At 36.6% G+C, this 20618-nt stretch overlaps 1 protein-coding gene across 7 annotated transcripts in view; it reads left to right on the forward strand.

The window, feature by feature from the left end:
- UTRN (utrophin) overlaps nucleotides 1-20618 on the forward strand; it is a 356635-nt gene that overhangs the window by 247151 nt on the left and 88866 nt on the right. For all 7 annotated transcript variants that reach the window (XM_048296202.1, XM_048296200.1, XM_048296204.1 and 4 more), the window contains one exon: nucleotides 17650-17779. In XM_048296202.1, the coding sequence (XP_048152159.1) occupies nucleotides 17650-17779 (130 nt within the window). The remainder of the gene's footprint in view (nucleotides 1-17649; nucleotides 17780-20618) is intronic.

Below are 20618 nucleotides of genomic sequence, written 5' to 3' on the forward strand. Positions count from 1 at the left end.
CATCTTGTTCCCAGAAGTGTGGTTGTCTTGCGATAAGTCAGGAAAGTTGCAACGGATCAGTACTTAAAATAATAAATAGCGTGGATAATGAAAGAACAAATTATTCTGTTACTAATGCAGAGTAAAGCAGGTTGTCTTACTGTGGAAAAAACAATTCATAAACACTTTTCCAGTACAATAAATGAAACATTTCTGTGGGCTTGCCTTTTTAATGATATCATTTTGATGTATACAGCTCATGCTGCTCTTTCCTGAGGAACCACTGTCCCATTTGTTTTAATCAAAGACTCCCATATAAATTTTTAGGACCTCACTGGGTCTTTTTCAAACCACTGAATAAAGGAAGATTTGTAGATATCCTCAAATATATAAGAGGTCATTCTGACATTGCTGTGGAGGAGAATGTTTATGTCATAAATTAGGCTTACATTGCAGAAACAGCACAAGCAGTCAGCCTTTCTCTTTGTCCTTAAAAGGCTGCAATGAGTTGAGTGCCTGTTTCTGTGGTATCTTTTTATTTCACCTCACAAAAGACCACTCTGCTTCCATCATTGTTAGTAGTAGCCCATCTAGAACTAATGAAATCTTGTAACATCTTGATGCACTGGAATGTACCAGACATCTGTTTCACTCCTGTGTCTTGAGCTGCGATACCATGACTGGCTGTGGCCTGACCTTCAAGGGTGAGCCATGAACACAGCCAGGGAAGGTGAGGGAACACAAGTGTATTAGTGACTGATTTTTAATCTCTACCCATAAGACAGCTACTCTGTTCCCTTAGCTATCTGTGTTGTTCATCTTGCCGAGTTCTTCTGACTCCACTATATCCTTAGGGAGCTGAAGTGACTGCTATTGCACGTGATACTTAGGATGAAGTTGCATCAATGCAATGTTTTATACTGTAGTAAAACAGTGGCTTTTTGTTTTGTCCTTTCTGAGGATGCTCAATATTTTATTGGCTATTTTTTGGTTGCAGTGGCCTACTAAGCAAATTATTTCAGACACCTGGCAATGAAACTCCCAAGACCTTTTTTTTTGTAAGCTGTAAATGCCCAGAAAAATGTGCATGGATTTCAATTTGTGTACTTTTTTTTTAAGATCAGTTAGTGTTTCAATTGGATTTTAGAAAGCTGGGTACCACCTGAAACCTAAGGACAATATGTCAACAGATGAGCTCCCTCACTGGATCCCAGAGATGGACTGGTATAAGGAAATGAGACAGGACGTTTCTCTGAATGCAAATATTGGTTTTTGCTGAGGTCTGTTTTTCCAAAGGCAGAGAGCCAGGAAAAAAACACTGGCACAGTCACAGTGAATCTGTTTTTTCAACTGGAGAGTGCTGCTAGAGAGCCACAATAATACAGTATCCACTGCCATATTTTTTTCAGGAGCTTTCATAGCTTGTATTAGACAGAGCTGAAAACTGTTTGTTCCTCCTCACACCTTTCTCATTTAACAGTTTGAGATTCTTTTAGTATAGTCACACAACCAGCTCAGGTCTCCTTGATTTCTCTGTGATCTGTATTGATAAACTGGACCACTAAGAAGAAACATACTTTATTTAAGAAGGCTTTTCACTTGTCATTCAAGGTATGGAATGAAGCTTCTAGGGATTAATGCAAATCTTAAGAACCTTTTTATATAACCGACACTTTTCCATATGAATTTTGTGCAAACACCAGAGTCCCCTATGCATCACTGTTTTGGAGAAATTGAACGGAAGCGTTAGTTTATGATTCACTTCTTAAATATGCAGCAAGAGAGGCTGTTACCACTGAAACTGACTGCATTTGCAACAGGGACTGGTGAAGAATCTGTTTGATTTTCTGTTAAGAACATCTTAATCTAGATCCTGCTTCCTGCTGCTGCAGGAACACTCTTTAGGGAAGAAACACATTTATTCCAGTTAGCTCCTGAACTATTGGATCCTCAATCCCTTGTTATTGCAGTCAGTAATCCGCCCTAGGAACATCAGCAATAAATTGGAAAACTTTTGTTTCCATGGCAGCCACCCACTCCTGTTTTCATGCAGATTCTAGAGATTAAAGGCTAGATTTCAAAATGTATGTACAAAATAGGGGAGAGGATGGGATTCTGCTTTTTCTTATACTTTTTTGTTAGCTTTCCCATTTTTGTTTTGGTGCATTTTTAGAATGCAAATGTAGGTACTAGTCTAATGGGCAAGGTAATCTCACAGGAGGTATTTTCTTCTGTTTTCTTTCCAAGAGCTCTTAACCGTGGCTAATAGTTGTTCCTAGACAATTGCCCCACATCTGTATCTTCTGACCTGGGTTTTAGTGAATTTCTCTCCCACAGGGTGGTTAGTCTGTGGGGCTGAGAAATTGCTAGGAATGTTGCTAGAAGCAGTTTTCTTCTCTGAAGTTTTGATCTTTCAACTTTGGATGCCAAAGGGTGCTGAATGTAAAATGGTGCTTAAAGATTTGAATCCTTCTTTTTAGGGAAGGTGCTGGACGTTATGTTTTTGCTAACATGTGGTTCCTGCAAAGTGAATTCAGTGTTGGCTTCAGAAAGGCATTATATTGGATCAAGGGTTTCCACTCTTACACTGAGCTGCTAGAGGTCCTTACCACTTACAGATTCATCCAGGGTTAGTTGTTTTGGGGAAGAGATGTTTTTGTTTTTTTTTTTTCTTTTAATCAGATCTGGAACCTGAATGCTCATCTTGTGAGGCCAGTAACATGATTCCTTTCCTCATGTCATTTAAAGTTTCATCAGTAGTTATCCACACTGGAAGACTCAGGGTACCCTGAGATTCAGTATTAAGGTACAAGTACAGTTCCTCTATATAGTGCTGTGCCTGATAGGTCTGCAGTGTCTGCAGTCATTCCTCAGAGTTACTGAGATTACTTTTTTTTAATCAGTAGGTTACTGAATTCTATGAGCATGATGTAATTAAGATAGAAAATATTTGCTCGACAAAGTGGCTGTTGGTTGTGGCGGTTGGGTTTCTTTTGGTTTGTGTCTTGGTTTTGGGATGGTTCTTTAGGCACCTCTTTCTGTAAGGAGTGTAATGTTGTCCTCACACATTTACTACTAATGAGTTCTTTTACATGCCTGGTTGGTCATCTTACAATTTATTCCCCTGTAATGTGTGAGGACACTTTAAAAGCATCCTGTACAAAACCTAAGTTTTCTTGAGGGTCCTTTCTATCTTGTTGCTTAATGATAATGTAGCATTATGTCAGGGCGAGTAGTGAAGCTACTGTGTCCTAAAGAGGTTTCAAGCACTATATATTAACGGAATGTGAAACTTGGTAGCCCGCTCTGCCAAATAGACAATACAAATGCAGTAACTTCTGTGACATGAGCAGCCTCTTCTGGTTCTGCAGTGAACAAAGATCAGCCTTAACTCTTGTTTTTGATAGTTGAACTACTGACACATGACTGTTTTAATGTTAGGTGGCTGCTGTTGGTTATCCCTGTATCCTGTTTCTCTGTAGGACAGATTTTGAAGGGATATGGAAAACTGCATAGTTTTTCTGAACTTCTAGACCCTGGGGGCTGTCCTTAAATGAGCAGGTGTAGCTTGTGGTGAGAGAGAACATTCCAAAGATGTTCTCAAAGAACAGCTTTTCAATAGCTGCTGCTAATGGTAAGTCATGTATTTTATGATAGCATTTTAATCTTTTAGACCTGTTAAGAGAATGTGTAAATGGAGAGAAAAAATATCTTTGCCAATGTTTGATGGTATAACACAATGTGCCAATGATATTTCCTTGTCAGTTTTATAATATTGTTGTAAGCAATTTTGTGTTTGCAAACAATATATATAAGTTTAAGAGAGAGAGTAAACCAAAGCCATAAACCATTAAAATGTTCTAAGAAATTTATTTTCTCTTTTGTTTGAAGCTGGACTGAATTTTATGCATTCTGTCTATGTTACTAAGGAATTTTTAGTCTAAAAATCCTAATATAGGTAATAGAATAGATTTTTTAAAAAACCCACAGACTTCCTCTCCCTTGAAATAGCTTGTTTGCAACTTACATGCTTGACGACTTTTTAAAATATAAAGTAAAATATCATGATTAATGGAAGGACTATGCTTATCATTAAAAATGCATACTTTATAACTGTGTGATTTACTTGGATCTAAATTAAAATTTTCAGTATCAACAGAGCCTTGAATGATTGAATTCAATCATTACTTTTATTAGTATATTTTTCATTAAGTCGGTGTAACAGGTCAGCAAGAATTTAATATTAGCAGTAATGGAAGAGAGAATAGTAAAAGAGATAGTTTTAAAGAAATTACTGGAACAAATACATCATTTTACAGTTATATATTACTGCAGGTCATCTAAAATTTCTTTTCCTATACAGTCTATATTTATTTACCTTGGAATCAACCTGATATGAAATCTTTCTTGTTTCTTTTTATTTTTTAAATAACAGTGATTAGTACATTTTCTCTTTTGTGGTTCCATCTTGTTTTTGAGTGATGGATCTGCCTCAGAAGAAAGGTGCTAGAAGTTTATGTAAACATTCACTCCCTTGAAGGGATAAGGTTCAAGCCAGGGAAGAAACCCTCCAAGAGAATAAAGTGCTAAAACAATAACATTTTGATGCCCTGAAAGGAGAGGGAAGATTAATTGTGAAAATATTTTCATCATCAAATAAATGCAAAGGAGGGGGAGGCTGTAATTTTTAGATAATTTTCAGTCGTATCTGATAATTTTATCCTGTGCATATGGTTTTTCTATCTCAGGTTTTGAAGCAGAGAGGTACTGAGCAATACTTGATGCTGACATCAGCGCTGTGGTGAGCGCCTCCCATCATGCTGGGTAGGGACACTTTCAGGAGCCTCAGTCCTTGACATAGAAACAAGTCCCCAGGCTTTGACTAAAACACAGACCACTGCAAAGCAGTCATGCTTGGTTGAAATTACTCATTTTCAATAGGTCAGCCTCATTTGGGATGATTTTCTGATGATCTTGTATTCTTCTGTAAGTTCATGCAGATAATACCTTCTGACATTTCTGGCTGCTACAAGATTCTTAGTCCAGTGAGAATGGTTGCTTGGCTGCAGTTTCTCAAACCCTTTTTTCACCTGTATCTTCCTACTTATGCTTTTCATGGTGCTTGTGCAGCAACACTGGAAGAGAGGAAGAAGTTATCTTAATGCGAGATCCATGAAGGAGTGGCTAGTGGTAAACAGCACAGTATGTAAAACAAACAAAACCCCGTGATGATGTAAAAACAAAGGTACTTTTCTTGCTGGAGAGAAAGCTGAAGAACAGACACAGGTCAGATGTGAATCACATTGTTAATGCAGTTCTGGAAAAACAGCTTGGGTACTAGATGATGTGTGTGGCCTAAAAATCTCTACATATTGCAAGTAAGCATGCTTACTGCATTCTGGTTATGCTTGTAGAAAAATGTGAAGAGATTTCTAAGAAAGCAATGACTTCAGAGTTAAAAGCACTGAAGCTAGGGTACCCTATTGCTAAATACAGTATAAATTAACTAAATACAAGAAATAAGTGAAATTCCTTTACTTTTTTAAAAATCTGTATTTAGGGTGTACAGTTTTCACTAGCGTTTCTTGGGAAAGAGAGCAGTATATAGGTGTCTTGCTGCATTTGCATGTTTTCACCTTTCTGTTAAATGGCGTTAAGTTGACAATTTACATTTCTGGGAAATTGGTGCAGATGTGTTGAAATACTCATTGGTATCCAGTCACTAAAACCAATTCTGGTTTTTGGTTTTGAGACATTCCCTGTGTTCTCAGTGTTATTGTTTATACCTTCAGAATTTTACTTCTTTTACTTTATTTCATACATTTATTAAGTAGCTTTGCCATGGCGTAGAACTTGTTTCTAAGTATTGAGGACATAGAATCAATGCTTTTTTTGTTTTTTGTTTTTTTTTTTTTTTCTTAATGAGAAATTGTTTGGGGTTTCAAATGCTATTTCTAAAAAAAAAGAAATCCTGTTTAATACATGCTGATTCTACTATATGTAAAATATTACAATTGTTTGCCTGAAGAGCTACAAATGAAAAAGCTTGTCATACAGAGAAACAAAGCAGAGGCAGGAAATGGAGTAAAGATGAGTAATAAGTCTGTCTTGTGATCTTTCTAATGTGTCCACCCTATATTGGAAAGTATTTGTTCAGCTGAGTTAAATAGCCCTTCTTCACAGAAATATTCTATTAAGTGCTAGTATCTTTCTCTAACTGACCCCTAATCACTGTCAGTTATATTAAATTACTTTTTTCTCATAATCAGAAAGCTGCTTTGTAGTCATCCCAAAAAAATGGTCTATGACAACTTTTGCAATGAGTGTCAGTAGGACCTTTTTTCTTTTTTCCAGGTTAACAATCATTCTTATAGAATTATTTTTGATCAAGGAATATGGTTTATGTGAACGGCTATTAAAAGAATTTACAATGGGTAAAAATAAGACAAAGTTTTGTCTTTATTATCCATGGATATTTTGCAGAACTTTGCCTGGATTATTTGAATTTCAATCTTTTACTACTGAATAAAACCCTAAGCAGATTGTTAAAATAAAATAGTGGATTCAGTTGGAAAGGAGGAGGGCACAATCCTGTGGCTGGATGATGGAACACTATTTGGAAAAGACTGACAGTTTTCAAGTAGGTTTACTCAGTGTTTTGTACTAGTATATGTATACTGAATACCCAGCAGTATTTTAATTCTAGTTTCTTATTGGTAGGATTGTCTGACAGCAGCCATATTCTTTTTTTTTTTTTTTTTTTTGCTTATCTCATTAATTGAATTTACAGGTCCAGATGGATTTTCTGTTGTTTTTATGAGACATTGTTAGATCATCTATTCGAAAATGCAAAGACTTAACAAGGCTGTTGTGTTGGGCAAGTTTAGTTTGCAGAGGCATAAATGGAACTAATAAAGCAACACAGTCTATTGCATGTTGTGACAAGTTTGGGTGTCCCGTGTTTGATAAGGCGCATAAACTCCCAGCAGAAATCTATTTTTTATTTATGTTCTGTGTGGTTCATGATGAGGGAAAATTCTCTTCTACTTAAAATAAACTCACATCCCCCTTCCCCCCCAAAAAATCCAACCCCACCATAACTATGATACGTGCTGCATTGCTGCTGTGCTGGAGAATATGTGAAATATTGCACTTGGGGCTTGCCTTTTTTGTCCTTTTTTTCTTTCTTCTTCTTAAGTCTGATTGGCTTTTACAGATATGGCATAGGTGCCAAGGTCTGTGTTTTCATGTTCCTCTAACTTCTGATGACGACTAGAATGAGCTGAAGGAGGTGACTTAAGCAGAAGGGAAAGTCATGTTGCCCTTAGGGTATTCCTTCCTCACGTCTCTCTCATAAATGCCTAGAAAATTGTCTGAAGTAGAGTATTTCCTCTTTCAAATGCTACTTATTTTTTTTAAGTAATGGTTTTACAGTAATCTTTCCCTGCTGAGCAGATGTTAGATATAGTAGCACACAATCCAGAGACAGGAAATTTTGGAGAAGTGACCCAAAGCAGAGATCCAGTATAATCTGTCACGTGACAGTAACAAATTGTGTGGTATCAGCTTTAAATAGACGCTGTCATTTTAGATAGTTTTGAAAGTGGGAAGCCATAGTGGAAGAGTTGAGAGCAAAAAAGCTACGAGGGAGATTGAAGTACACTGTGGTGAGGAAGACAGTTTGTTGACTGGTGATTATTCAGTTGTCTGTCTGGACCATTTGCTTCCAAAGAGAAACCAAAGTGACTGTTTCTAAGAAAGAAGAGTAATTAATGTTGACAGGGTTTCTGCTTCTGAAATGATTTCCAGTAGCAGTCCTCTCTCATGTACGCATGCATGCATACAGAACAGGGACACTAGAGCTAGCCTCAAACTGCAACTGGTCCCTAGCATTTTTTCTGCTTCAATATTCAGCTGGGCTCTGTTGCCTGTGCTTTCTCCTGCAGAGGGGAATATTCCTCCCCTTACACAATTGTCATACAGGAGATGCTCCCGAGACTTTTGCAGTGAGCTGATTATTTGTAGGTGATGTCATATAGTACATTCACTATTTTTTTTGGTGATCACAATTCGTTGGCAAGGATGCTGATGTACCCTTGCACTAAGGAGGCTGACATAGAGGAAACCTCTCATGAGATGTAGGCATGCTCACAAATGCATCCTATCTTTGTATATTGAATGAATATTCATAGTGCTGCATAACTCAAAGTTGCTGTTGAGCATATGGAGTTTGAACTGTAATTACTAAAAGTCTTTCTCAAGACCTCTGTATTAACACAGTAGGTACCATTTAACAGTGAAGTAGCTTATGATACCAAACATATTTGGCTTGCCCCACTCATGGTTTTTTGAAGAAATGCAGAGGAGATTTTAATCACACAAAATGAGCAACAGGTGACCTGAATTTAACTGCTCTTAACAACAAGGCAGAACCCAACTTGTGAATAGTGGCATCATCTCCATTTGAAGCAAGAAACTAATGGCATTTCATCAGTGCTCAGCAGTCGCACAGCCTAAGCAAACCCAAGCCAGTCTGTTGCCAGCAAGCAAAGAAAGAACAATGTCTCTCTTCTGTTGAAGAGATAGATGCTTTCTGTTGAGGGTGCAGGGAAATAGGCAGTGCTAACAGGATATTTGAGGGCTCTTGCTCAATTAAGTTATAAGCCATTCAATATGCAGCAGATGTTTTGTGTGTCTTGTGTCAGGCTGGAGGCAGTACATGCTTTGGATGCATAAGCAGAATAATGCTTTTTTTATGTGTTCTTTATCCCTCCCCCTTTTTCTGTGAGTATTTCCTGGCATAAAAAGCAGAAGTTTTCCCAGTTGCTACCCATAAAGAAAAGATGGAGTTTGATGCTCTGACAGTGTTTCCATCATAAACTCATTCGGTGGGTTTTATGTAATTGAGTAGTAACTCTTACCCAAAGCTACCCAGCTGTACATTGTGCAGTGCACAGTTACACAGTTTGAACCTAATTAGAGTTAGCATGGAGGACACAAATTTCCTTTGCTTCTTCAAAGGAGGTACAACACTGAAGAGTGTATAAGAAATGTAACTTCTGTTCTGCAGACAGCTCTACAAAGCAGTTTCATTTGAAATGGAAGGATCCTTATTTTGATGATATATTGCCTTGTCTTGAAGGTTGCTTTTTAGATGATATAATCTTTTTAAATGCCTTTGAAATAGACTCAGTGCAGTGCTTTATTTGACATTGTACAGTGATCTTTTCCTATGGGGTTTTTCAGTGTTCTTTTGGCAGACAATTTAAAATGTTATTTTATCTTTGCTGATTTCTTGTTGTCAGTCCCCTGTGTCTGGACACTGGTTCTCATATACTTTAGAAAAAAGGTTCTGGTTTGTCCCTAATTTTCATATAAGTAGTTGTCCTGTTTCTGACAGGAGCCCGGAGCAGAGTTTGGGGAGACAGGCAAAAGAAAAATGGAGCAAGTAGAGAGGGTTAGTTTTCTTCCTGCCTTCTGTTGATCAGAGATATGTGAAAACGCCTGTGATGACACTGTTGGTTTACAGAATCCTCAGAGACTGTCTTCAAGAGTTTGGATGAATCCTTCATGAAAATCTGTGTTGTGTTTTTCCCAGTGTTGCACAGATGGTGGAGTTTGTTGTAATCGTGTTTACTTTAGAAAATCGAGAATTGCCCTAATAATCACTGACAATTCATTTTGTCAGAAGTGGGTAGAAATTTGACCAGTGAGTCAAAGCAGGTGAACCTTCCCCTCTTCAGATTTCTTGTAGGCCCTTTTTAGGTACTGGAGTGCTGTCAATACTGTACAATATGGTCTCCCTGGAGCCTTCTTTTCTCCAGGCTGAGCAACCCCAAATCTCTCAACCTTCATAAGAATAGTCCTGTCCAGGAAAAATACAATACAGAAGTTGTAGGCTCATTTTGCTTTCAGCCCTGGAAACCTAGTCATGACTTTCCTCAGAGTCATAAGGAAATACTATAAAATAAATTTTAAAAGAAATAAAAAGAGGTCAAGTCTTCCAAGGTTGTTGATATCAGATAGCTGTCATGTTTCGATAGTAGAGTTTGTGGGATTAGTTTTCCTTCACCAAAAGCACACTGTAGTCCTTTTGATGTAAAACTGAATGTGTTTTTACTGGCAGTTTGGCATTAGAAAATTGGTTCTACTGCTAGTAGGGTGATTACTGCTGTTGTGTAAAAGTAAATACTTTTTTTCTACCACAGAAAGAGTGGAAAGCTGCAACAGCTTCCCTCTCTCTTCCTCTTTTAGACTCCACACTGATTCAGGCATTTTTGCTGTCTCTGGGGTACAATCTGTATGAATTCTTATATTAAATCCTGATTAGGTATGTTAAACAGATTTTTTTCTAAAAGCTCCATTACAAAGATTTTTTCATGTAGCAATGTAAACCAAGCCTATTTTAATTTACTGCTTTTGTGTCATTTATGCAAGCCATCAAATTTACTGATTCTCACGCCCTTTTTTAGCTGTCTTATCACAATGGATTTAAACCAAAATATGCTCACTTACATCAGAAGCTTGCTGGATGAGCAAAATAAACATATTCTAGCAGATTTTGTTCTGTTGTTTATATGATACTTTTGTAGTACTCATGGTACAGTGAAATGCAAAGTAAGGATTCAATATAAAAAATTACTTTCTTGAAGAAGGGAAAAATATCCAAAGAAGCAAGTTCAGTGGATATGGACTGTGTAGCAAACCCATCACAGAAGGATTCCACTGGCCAGAATGGTTATTTCAGTAGTTAGTTCAGTAGAGAATTCACATTAGCACACTGAAGCCTGTCTTTTCACTTTTTTGTTAAGAAAATAATATGAAAATAATGATATATTTTTAAAAAAACTTTTTGACGATAATGTCTTTGGCATTAGCTCAAGGATGCATGGTGTGGGGCTTTTTCCCCCCAGCATAGTTCCAGATCACATTTAAACCACACCCCACCCCCAGTATAAATAAATAAATTTTAAGAAGAAGAAAAGAAAAGCCTTCAGGCATTCCATGTTTTCCAGTTCCTAAAGACTATGCTCTGTTGAGCTTCCAAACTTCTCTGGGCAACCAAGTCTTGGTTATCATTGACCTAGAAACACAAAGTCTCATTTCAGTGGACTAGGAAATATGAAATCAAGTTACATAAGATTATTGGTGCTGGAAGACATATTAATGAACATCATTATGCCTCCTTTTTTGTAACCTTTGCTCAATTAAGCAGTCTCTCCCTTCATCTCTACTTGGATTTAGATCCTGTAGCATCTCTAGGGAATGCAGGACTTGTAGTTCTTGCTTCAGAAAAGACTAAAGAAGCTCTTCCTTGGAAAATCACTGTGTAAAAAAAGAATTAGTTCAATTTTTAAGAAAAAGCATAGCCATGTGCTCTTTAATTTAAGAATAGCTTTTTAGTGTCTTTTTTTGATGCAATCTGTGTGGCAATTAAGCTTACTTCTGCCTTTGTGCTGTACTGGATTCCTTTCTAGTGCACAAAGGAGGCCTTTCAAAGTCTCTGTGAGGTTATTTTAAGTGTGGCTTTTCCAAACAGGCTTCCAAACATCTTTGTCTGATTTCAAAATGCTGTTAGATGAAAATGGAGGAAGGAGCCTTACTGGTTTTGTATAGCCTTACTGGTTTTGAACTGTAACAAATTCAGAAGAAAGTCAGTTACCCTTCCTTGTATTAAAGTATCTCGCAGGAATATACAGATGCAGTTTGAGATTGTCAGTTTATTGGTTATTGGTTTTTAGAATGTCAGAAACAGCTTTGTGTTTCTTGTCTCTGTCTGATACAGCATACTTCCCTTCCTCTATCTCTTTGGCTGTACTACTGCAATGCACTTCATTGAGAGATGTTTTAGATGCTTATTTTATGTAATGCATGTCTATTAATGTGTATTTGGAGGTGGGGGATATTTTCAGTGAGTAGCCATGAGCACATGCACTCCTCCAGGGACCAGAGTGGAAAAGGAAATTATTGAGGGACAAGAAAGTCTCGGTGAAAAAGTATCCTTCTTTCTGGCCTGAAGCATCTATTTTGATAAATCAAAGGGAAAGTCTTAAGTAAGCTAACATTTATTTGCCTCTGGTAAAAGATCACCAACATGCATAGTCTAATTCTCTTTTGCCCACATCTATGCTTTTATATTTCTGTCAGTTTAGTTTCCTTGTGCCTGCAGGCAAAAAAGAGGAATTTGCCATAGATGTGACTTCCAGGTCTACACTCACATTAAACCCTTGTAGTTGACACCCTATTTGCACACTTTGTATCGACACTACAGCAAAAGAGACAGCAAGTGGCAAATGGTAAACTGAGAGACAATATAGAAAAATGCAGCCTTTGACACTTTTCTTTGGTCCTTTTTGAGATGTCTATTTAGATTCTATTAAAAAAGTAAATCTAAAATACTCAATATATATTTATTATGGAGGTAAACAGCTTCCTCTTTTTTTTCTTTCCCCTCCCCCACTCTGATATTTACTTTTCTTTCCCTGTTCTGGTGTTGGTCACTGTTTGTCACTGATTTATCAGGATTCAGTCTCATCTTTAAAGTCCCATGCGCTGCATTTGTCTTTGTCCCCCCAGGTACTAATGGGTGTGTATTCGGAACCATTTTTCTCCTGTTATTTCTCTTGCCACATAGATTTAGTATGAAATAGTAAAAGGTAAATGCACCATCTCAAATTAAATATTGTTCTTTATTTGAATATTTTCTATATCAACTGGGTTAGATATATTATAAAACTTTTACGGAGAGATGTGTACAGAGACCAAAACACTTTTGAAATTTTATGTGTAGATTAAATAGTATCTGACAGGAAGGAACAGCTTTTTTAAACATGCTATGCTATTTTCTTTCTAGCTCATTCTTCAGTGATGGAGACAGCTGGCAGAGACTCAGTTTACCTTGATCTCTGTGTGGTCTTTAGAAACAATTCCTCATCTCACTCTTGAGTTTGCTCAATCATCTTGATTATTCTTCCCATCCTATTATATGCCACAGATTATTTTTTTCCATTTCATTTTAGTGTATCAAAGTAACAGGAGTTTTTCAAGCACTGGGTGCAGAATAAAGATGAATAAGTAATTAAATGCTACAGGAGCTGCTGATTGGCACACAAGGCTACAGTGTGCTAAACTGATACGAGCTACAATAATATGCGTCTTTACTTCCTTGAAAGAGTGCATAATGAGACCTGATTTAAATATGTTCTGTTTTTAAGAAACACCCCATGTGTTTTCTTTGAAATTAACTTTGCCTTCATCTGTTGGAGCTATTAAGCATATCTGCTCCTTGAATTATTCTGTACAAGTCTGTACAATTCAAAAGAGAAAAAGAGACTGTAAATTAACAGTGAGTAATTTTGGAAATCTACTTACTGTGCTCAAAAAATAATTTTAAGGTGCAGCTGAAGGAAATAGGTGCTTTCAGGATACACTAAACAGTGTCAAAAATCACAATAGCAAAAGTTTTGTAGCTTTCAATTTTTCAAGAGTGGAAATACTTCAGCTGCAAAGCATTCTCAACAGGAATTTTGTAATGCCCTGGTTTAGGCAAATTCCTTTAAAAATCTTAGATTACAAGAAGAGTTGGGTTTTATATTAGAAATCAGATGCATCTCTAATGAGGAGAGGGCAAATGGGTTCAATTATCTTGGTGTAACTGAGCAAATGGTCTATAATTTCCAGAGTTATAAAGGGAGTAACATATGTTTCACAGTCACTGAAAAAGGAACAAATCAAAATGGAGAGTAAATCACTGGGTTGTCCTTGAAAATCATGGAGGTAACACTTCTTCTTCTCTTCCCTGAGAGGAGGATTGTGTTACTTGGGTCCTGGGTAACTGCCGTAGTTGGCTAACTTGGGACCTCATACCTGCAAAATGAATGCTGCAGTGCTGATTGTAGTTATTGCTTTGTTTCATGCTGCATAAAATATTTCTAGAGTGTAGTTTTGTAGGCCCATATCCATCTACCAGTGGAAGACTTTTTTTAAAGGAGGTTTTTTAAAATTATTTTTCTCTAGTATTGTTTAAGGTCAGCTACGAAAACAAATTGTGTTGACACTGCATACACCAGATTTTAGGTTTTCAGGGCTTTTTCCCCTTCCTTCATAACAATCAAGAATGCCTAAAATTAGTGTTGGTTTTTACAGGACTCTTGCATGTCCTGGTTTATGTAGGAAGTAAGAATGGATTTGCAAATGAAACAGAAGCATGTAAAGCATAGACCAATGGACTAAATCCATTTAATAGTCTGTAACCTGTCAGATTACTGAGGGAAGTGAAGCTTTCGTTTTAAATCATTACCTGAAGTATACAGTAATTTTGCAATTTATAATTGTTGTATGAAATACAGTGGTATGAATTACTGCCCAAGTTGTGTACAGCCCCTTTTTGTATGGCAAATATAGCTTTAAAATATTATTGTACTTTTAAAAATGTGAAAGAGCATAGTGTGGGCAAAATAAATGTGTTATCTCTGTGCTCAGCTTTTGCTTTTCCATTTTGTGTTCATATCTGCATGCTCAATAGGACTCAAAAATCATTTGCATCTATGTGTTTGGCCTATTAGTGGACAGTTTTCCATGACACATTTTGAGATGCTTCTCAAGTTTTTTTACCATGCCTTAATCTTATTTAATCTGTATCAGTTTCTCCTAATTTTCTTCCTGAAAGGTGTAGCGAGCAACAGGAGGGGAATTCTCCCTCTACTAAAACCTGTGCTCCACTCAAAGCTTACAGATGCTTTAACTATTTTAGTTCTTAATGACAAAGGGAGAATGAAGTAATATCCTCGGCAACTGAAGGAGACACCTCCATTCTGAGTAGCCATTGAAGAGATATCTTTTGCAAAACTAAATAAACCACCAAAATATATGATTGTACTTCTCACTATATAAAAATCTTTACAATAATCAGATTCAGTATTGCAGGTTTTATGTTCCTTGCTGGGCTTTTTATGACTTACTTTTACTCTGTAGTGTTCCTCTAGATGTGATTTTTCCAATGAAATCTTTATTTTGTCCGTTCAAGAGAGATGATATCTGAGCTCAAGATCAGATTTATAAGTGGGTTACTTTTTTTTGTTCTATTGCAGAGAGGTTTGCTGGGACGAGAGTATTGGCATGCTTGGTTATCTTTGCATTGTGTATTCTCATTGCTCTTCTTGTTTACTGGCAAAGAGGGACAGAGAAATATATTGAGTATTACTAAGAAAAAGTTAAGCAAATCTGAGTGGCTCTGCCAAAAATTATTCTTGCACCTGTGGCATAAAAAACAAACAAACAAAAAGAACCCCAAACATAATCTAGGTAGGAAGTCTATGGTGTGCTCAAGGTACTTGACTGCTAAATTACTTTAGTAGTATTATTTCAGTGTATGGTGTATTTCAGGCTAAGAATATTGATGTCAAAAATCATTTTCATGTCAAAAATATTGATAAGGATTGCCGTGGATGATTTATAGTTGATGAGCTGTATGGGCCAAATTCTTAAAATCTTTCTGTTGTCAACCTCAATTTGAACAACTTCAGTGGCAAGGATGGTGGAGAATTAAATCCAAGGTCTGTTAGGTCAAACTTGATTGAAGTTTTATTTAGGGTCATCAGGAGAAATTGCTGAAACACGGTATGTGAGGGTACACAGGAGAGACAGAGTAAAAGAGATCCATCTCTAGGTTGTTTCTAACTGCTGAAATTTCATATTGTACTCAAAATGTGACATAGCCTCCCTTTTCTTGCATGCTTTGGAAATATTTTGGAAGTTATTTGGAGGAGAAAAAAGTAATTCTAGAAATATTTCCTACTTCAAAGTGTAGTAATCACCCCTCTGTTTCTGACAAAGTCTTTGAAATTAAAATAAATTATATTTTGCTGATGCATCCACATAGGTTCTATTAACAAAAAGTCTTTTTTAAATGGGGAATTTTTTCAGCCATAATACTGCCTGCCTTCTTTCTTGAAAAAAATTCCTGTGTAGAGAATGCTTTAATGATTTTTAAACTATGGATGGCACTTCAAAGTGTCTTATTCTAGTGTGGGTAATGTGAAATTAAAATATTGATACATACTGTGATGAACTGAAGAGATTCTTCAGGAATGTTGCTTTTACAATGTAAAATGTTCCAATTTCTGTTTGTTTGTTTGTTTTGAATAAGTAGGGCTTGGTTTTTAAATGGCAATTATTACATGCAGTATGTACTGAATCCTACAAAGAATATTATTGCTGTTCAAAAGCATACAGAGATAGCACTGTTCTGAGGAGTATTGTATAAATACAATAGTTAATGGTTACTGAAATTGGACTGTATAATGCAGGTTCCTAAATGTGATGGAGGTTAGTGTGTTTTCAGTGATTAGGTTTTGTTGGGGGTTTGTTGTTGTTGTTGTTGTCGTTGCGTATTTTTGTTTGTTTTGTTTTTTATTTTAGTTGAAGCAGAAGAATGGAAATATTTGAAAAGATGAAGTGGGGGAGGAGGGAGGAAAAATAGCTTGCCTCCTGCTAAGCTGAAGTCGAGATGAGGGTGTTTTTTGTGATTGTGTCATCAAGAGACTTAATAATGACAAGGCTAAGATGGCATTTGTGATGCTTTTATGGTATCTGTTTTTCACACTTTTCAGTAGAACACTCATTTTATTATATAATGTTGACACTAGTGACTGCTTTTTTCGATCTGGAATGGGACCTTAGTGAATTGTGACAGTAAAATAAGCCTCGATTTTTTTTAATTAGAACTAAAAATACATTATAAAAAATAAACATAGCATTCTAATAATGTTTAAAGTATCTTCTTTTGTGTTTCTGTGTGTAGGAAATAATACAAATAGAACAGGAAGCACATTTTCCTTCTAGGTGGGACAGATTTATGCTTTATGCTGGAAGAAAATGCTCCATAAGAAACATAACAGTTGGCTACTTATAACCTTTTTTTTAAAAAAGCTTGGTTACACTTAACCCTTTAATAATGTCATAAATGCTGGAGAGCAAAATACCCTGAAATTAATTTCCATCACCACGAAAAAATCTTATATAAAAATGTTTTTTTTTTTTTCTGTATGTAAGTTTCAATTGGTTTTTGCATCATAAAGAAAATATTTTTGAGTAATTTAAAAGATGGCCTTTTCAGAATGTGTTATCATAATAAAATTTCTGATACATATTTTCTAAATTTTAAAAATATTAGTAAATAGTGGACAGAAACAAGAGGTTTCATTTTCTAAGGAACGTTAACTATTTTTGCAGTTCTTTTTATCATTTGTTAAATAATTTTCTGAAGTCTCAGTAGATGCAGTTTGCTGTTATTCCAGCTATCAAAAAAGTAAACAGTCTATTGTAGCAATGTACTATATATTAGCAATCCTGTTAAAAGCAATAAACCCATTAAATCTACTTTTTATTAGAATTTTAATGTAGTAGTTTCAGTTTATTAGGCTTTTTTTAAACATACCATCATCACCTTTCTTGTATTCCTTTCTTCAAGTCAATTTCCTAAATATTACCCTTCCAGCCTTAATTTCTAGCAGCTTCTGTTTTGTAAAATTTGCATTTTATCTTGCAGTCTGAATAATGTTGGCTATTACTCACTCAATAGGCAGGTCTGGTTGGAGAGACGAAAACAGAGAACATGGTATAGTTCACAAGGTCAAATGACAAATGCATTCTTCTTTCCCTTCCCAAAAGGCTCTGAGGCGTGAACTGAAGGATAAAGAGCAAACCATTCTCAATGCTGTGGACCAGGCACGAGTTTTCCTTGCTGACCAACCAATTGAGGGGCCTGAGGAACCAAGAAGGAGCTTGCATTCAAAAGCAGGTCAGAAAACACTCCCTTCTGGGAAAGGTCAAAATAAAGAGAGAAAGGACTTGCATGTCTCTAGTATGTGTTTTTTATCCCAGTTACTTGCTCAGACCTCAGAATTTTCCGAATTGCATCCTGATGGCTTTTATTTCGGTGTTTTAGATTCAAGCGTTACTTCTCTGATTTGTAAGTACTTACATTTTAATGGAAGAAGTAGAAACATCTCTACTGCCTTTTCCAGTTTTTGATTTAAAACACTAATGGTAGCTTGGTTCTTTCTTCTTAACGCTATAATATACATACCTTAAATGTAGTCAGAATAATACTTCAAGGAATCACATTCGAACATCCATATGTCTATTGCAAAGTTTTACTCCACAAATAGAAATAAGCATATTTGGTGGTGTATCTCATTAGAAGTAAAATAAGTCAGCTTTAGGAAGGCTGTCATTACAGAATCTTAAAGATTTGAATATTAAATGAATCATTGCTAAGGAATGGAACTACAGCTATCCTAGAAACTGTTTTTGCATAGTATTTGTTGAGATATTGATCTAAATATCAGAGACCAACAAGAAGGTAATAAATTTTCTCCACTCCCCCACAACCACAAAATAGAAAATTTTCTCAGTCCTACAGGTTATGTCTCTGATACAAGCTACACCATTATGAGGTCTTGCTTTTGCTTACACAAGAACTGTTCTTGGAAAATGTAATAATCTGCTTTTGCAGAACTGCCGGTTGCTGTAAGATGTGAATAATTTACTGTTCTGTATAATTCACAAAATTACAGTACATCTGCTTTTATTGGGAGCTAGTTTTTTCTTTCCATACATCATCTTATATGTCTCCATTGCAAACTTCTTACGTTTGTTCAGTGGAAATAACTAGTCTTTCCTGCATCCATACTTCATGTTATTTCTGTGCAAATTTTCAAGTGGTTTCATATTCCCTAGTTCAACTTTGTGATAAAGTTTGAATAGCTGGTGATTAAAGCTAATGAACCATTTGTCTCATTGTTTAGTGCTGGTACCTTAGCTTAACTTTTTTTGAGCTCCTGACTCCTGAAAATATTCAGTTTCTCTTTACTCTCAAACCCATTTGCTATATGGCATTTCCAGTGTTTTAGTTGGTCTAAATCACAAGCAAGCTTGCAGTTGAAAATAAGGATGCTTTCTGTATATTTGTTCATTCTTTCATACAAAAATTTCATACAGAAGTCTGAAATTGCAGTTTCTCTCCTCAAAAACATAGAACCTCTCAGCACAAATGATGCCAGTACGTAGAATATTACCAATGTAAAATGTTCATTTTCTAACAGAGTTGATATCAATGATCTAGTCAGTGTTGATTGACTAGATGCAAACTTCAAGACCAAACTTCAGATGATAAACTGCATCATAAATTCTTGTTATCCAGTCTATTATGAAGATAATGATTATTATTTTGCGCTATACCAGTGGCAATGAGAATAGACTAACAGGGAATTTGATGACCATGGTAAACTGCATAGCAATAACACCCATGGTCTGCAAGTGATGTGTGCGTGTCTCTGGTCTAGTCATCGTATTTGAAAATCAATCATATGTTTGGACTGGGAAGCTTCATAGATGTGCACAGAACTTCTTTTCCTCTTTCTTCCTCACATTCAGTAGTTCCATGGACTTTTTTTCTGAGCATGTGATGGGTTAGTCTTGAGTACCAGCCAAACTCCCACTCATTCACTTACATCTTCCGCCACAGTGGAATGGAGGCAGGAGATGGGAAGAACATGAGTGAGAAAGCTCATGGGGGAGGATGAGGATCAGATGGGTCTCAGATGCAGATCCCTTACAAACTACTGTTGTGGGCCAAACAGGTTTAGCTTGGGGAAAACAATTTATTGCCATTTAAATAAATAATTAAATACTAAATTGGTTCACAGTGAGGAAAAAACCTCGCAAACATTAAAACCATTTCCTCCCCACTTTCACAGACTCAATTTGACTCCCTCATTCCTGTCTCCTTGTCCCCTTGTTGTGATGCTGGTCATGCTCAGAGAGGCAACAAGTGGCATGAGAGGGTGGGAAGGTGGTGACTCCATGGTTATAGCCTAGCAGTTTCTTTCTCCATCTTTCCTCTCACGCCTTTCCTCTGTGTGCTATCTCCATGTGGAATATCTGCCCTACCATGGGTTTGCTCCTCCTCCTCCGATCTTGGTGTTCCCACTGCTGTTTCTCCTGTTGTTTCCCTCTGGTGTTTTCTGTTTCTTAAATACACTTCCCTGAGGTGCCACCAGTGTGGCTGAGGGCCTCAGGTGTGCCCTGTGGTGAGTTGTCTGGAGTCTGATGTCCCTGGCACAGGGCAGCCCCAGCCTCTTCTCCCAGAGACCCCTGTGAAGCTCCTGCTGCCAGCAGTTGGCACTCACACCCTGTGCAAAAATGGACATTCACTTTCTGTAGATTAATGGACTTTCAGGCCAAAAGTTGTCTTTGAATCATTTTTTCTGATCTCATATATATGTAATAAGCTGTTAATTTTCACCCAGGAGTGAGTCTAATAATTTTTTTCTGACAACTGATGCCACCAATCTCCAGAAAACTTCATCTCTGAGCTAGAAGACAGCCAGACACACAGCATTTTTCTTCTGATTAAGCACTTTCAGTGAAGGGTGTGGGCTTTAGTTTGCTTTTAAGATGTTAATTTTTTTTATTTTCTATCAGTGTCTTGATCACTGGTGTTCTCTGTAGTTGATTAAAGTTAACTTGTTAATTCCAATGAAGTCCACTTCATATTGATAAAGGTGAAGGAGTGTGGTTATGGTTTCTAAGCTGACAGTCTGTTTTCTAAAAATATTGACAGTCAACACTACAAT

Source organism: Corvus hawaiiensis, chromosome 3 (genome assembly GCF_020740725.1).
Source record: "Corvus hawaiiensis isolate bCorHaw1 chromosome 3, bCorHaw1.pri.cur, whole genome shotgun sequence".
NCBI classification, from domain to species: domain Eukaryota; kingdom Metazoa; phylum Chordata; class Aves; order Passeriformes; family Corvidae; genus Corvus; species Corvus hawaiiensis.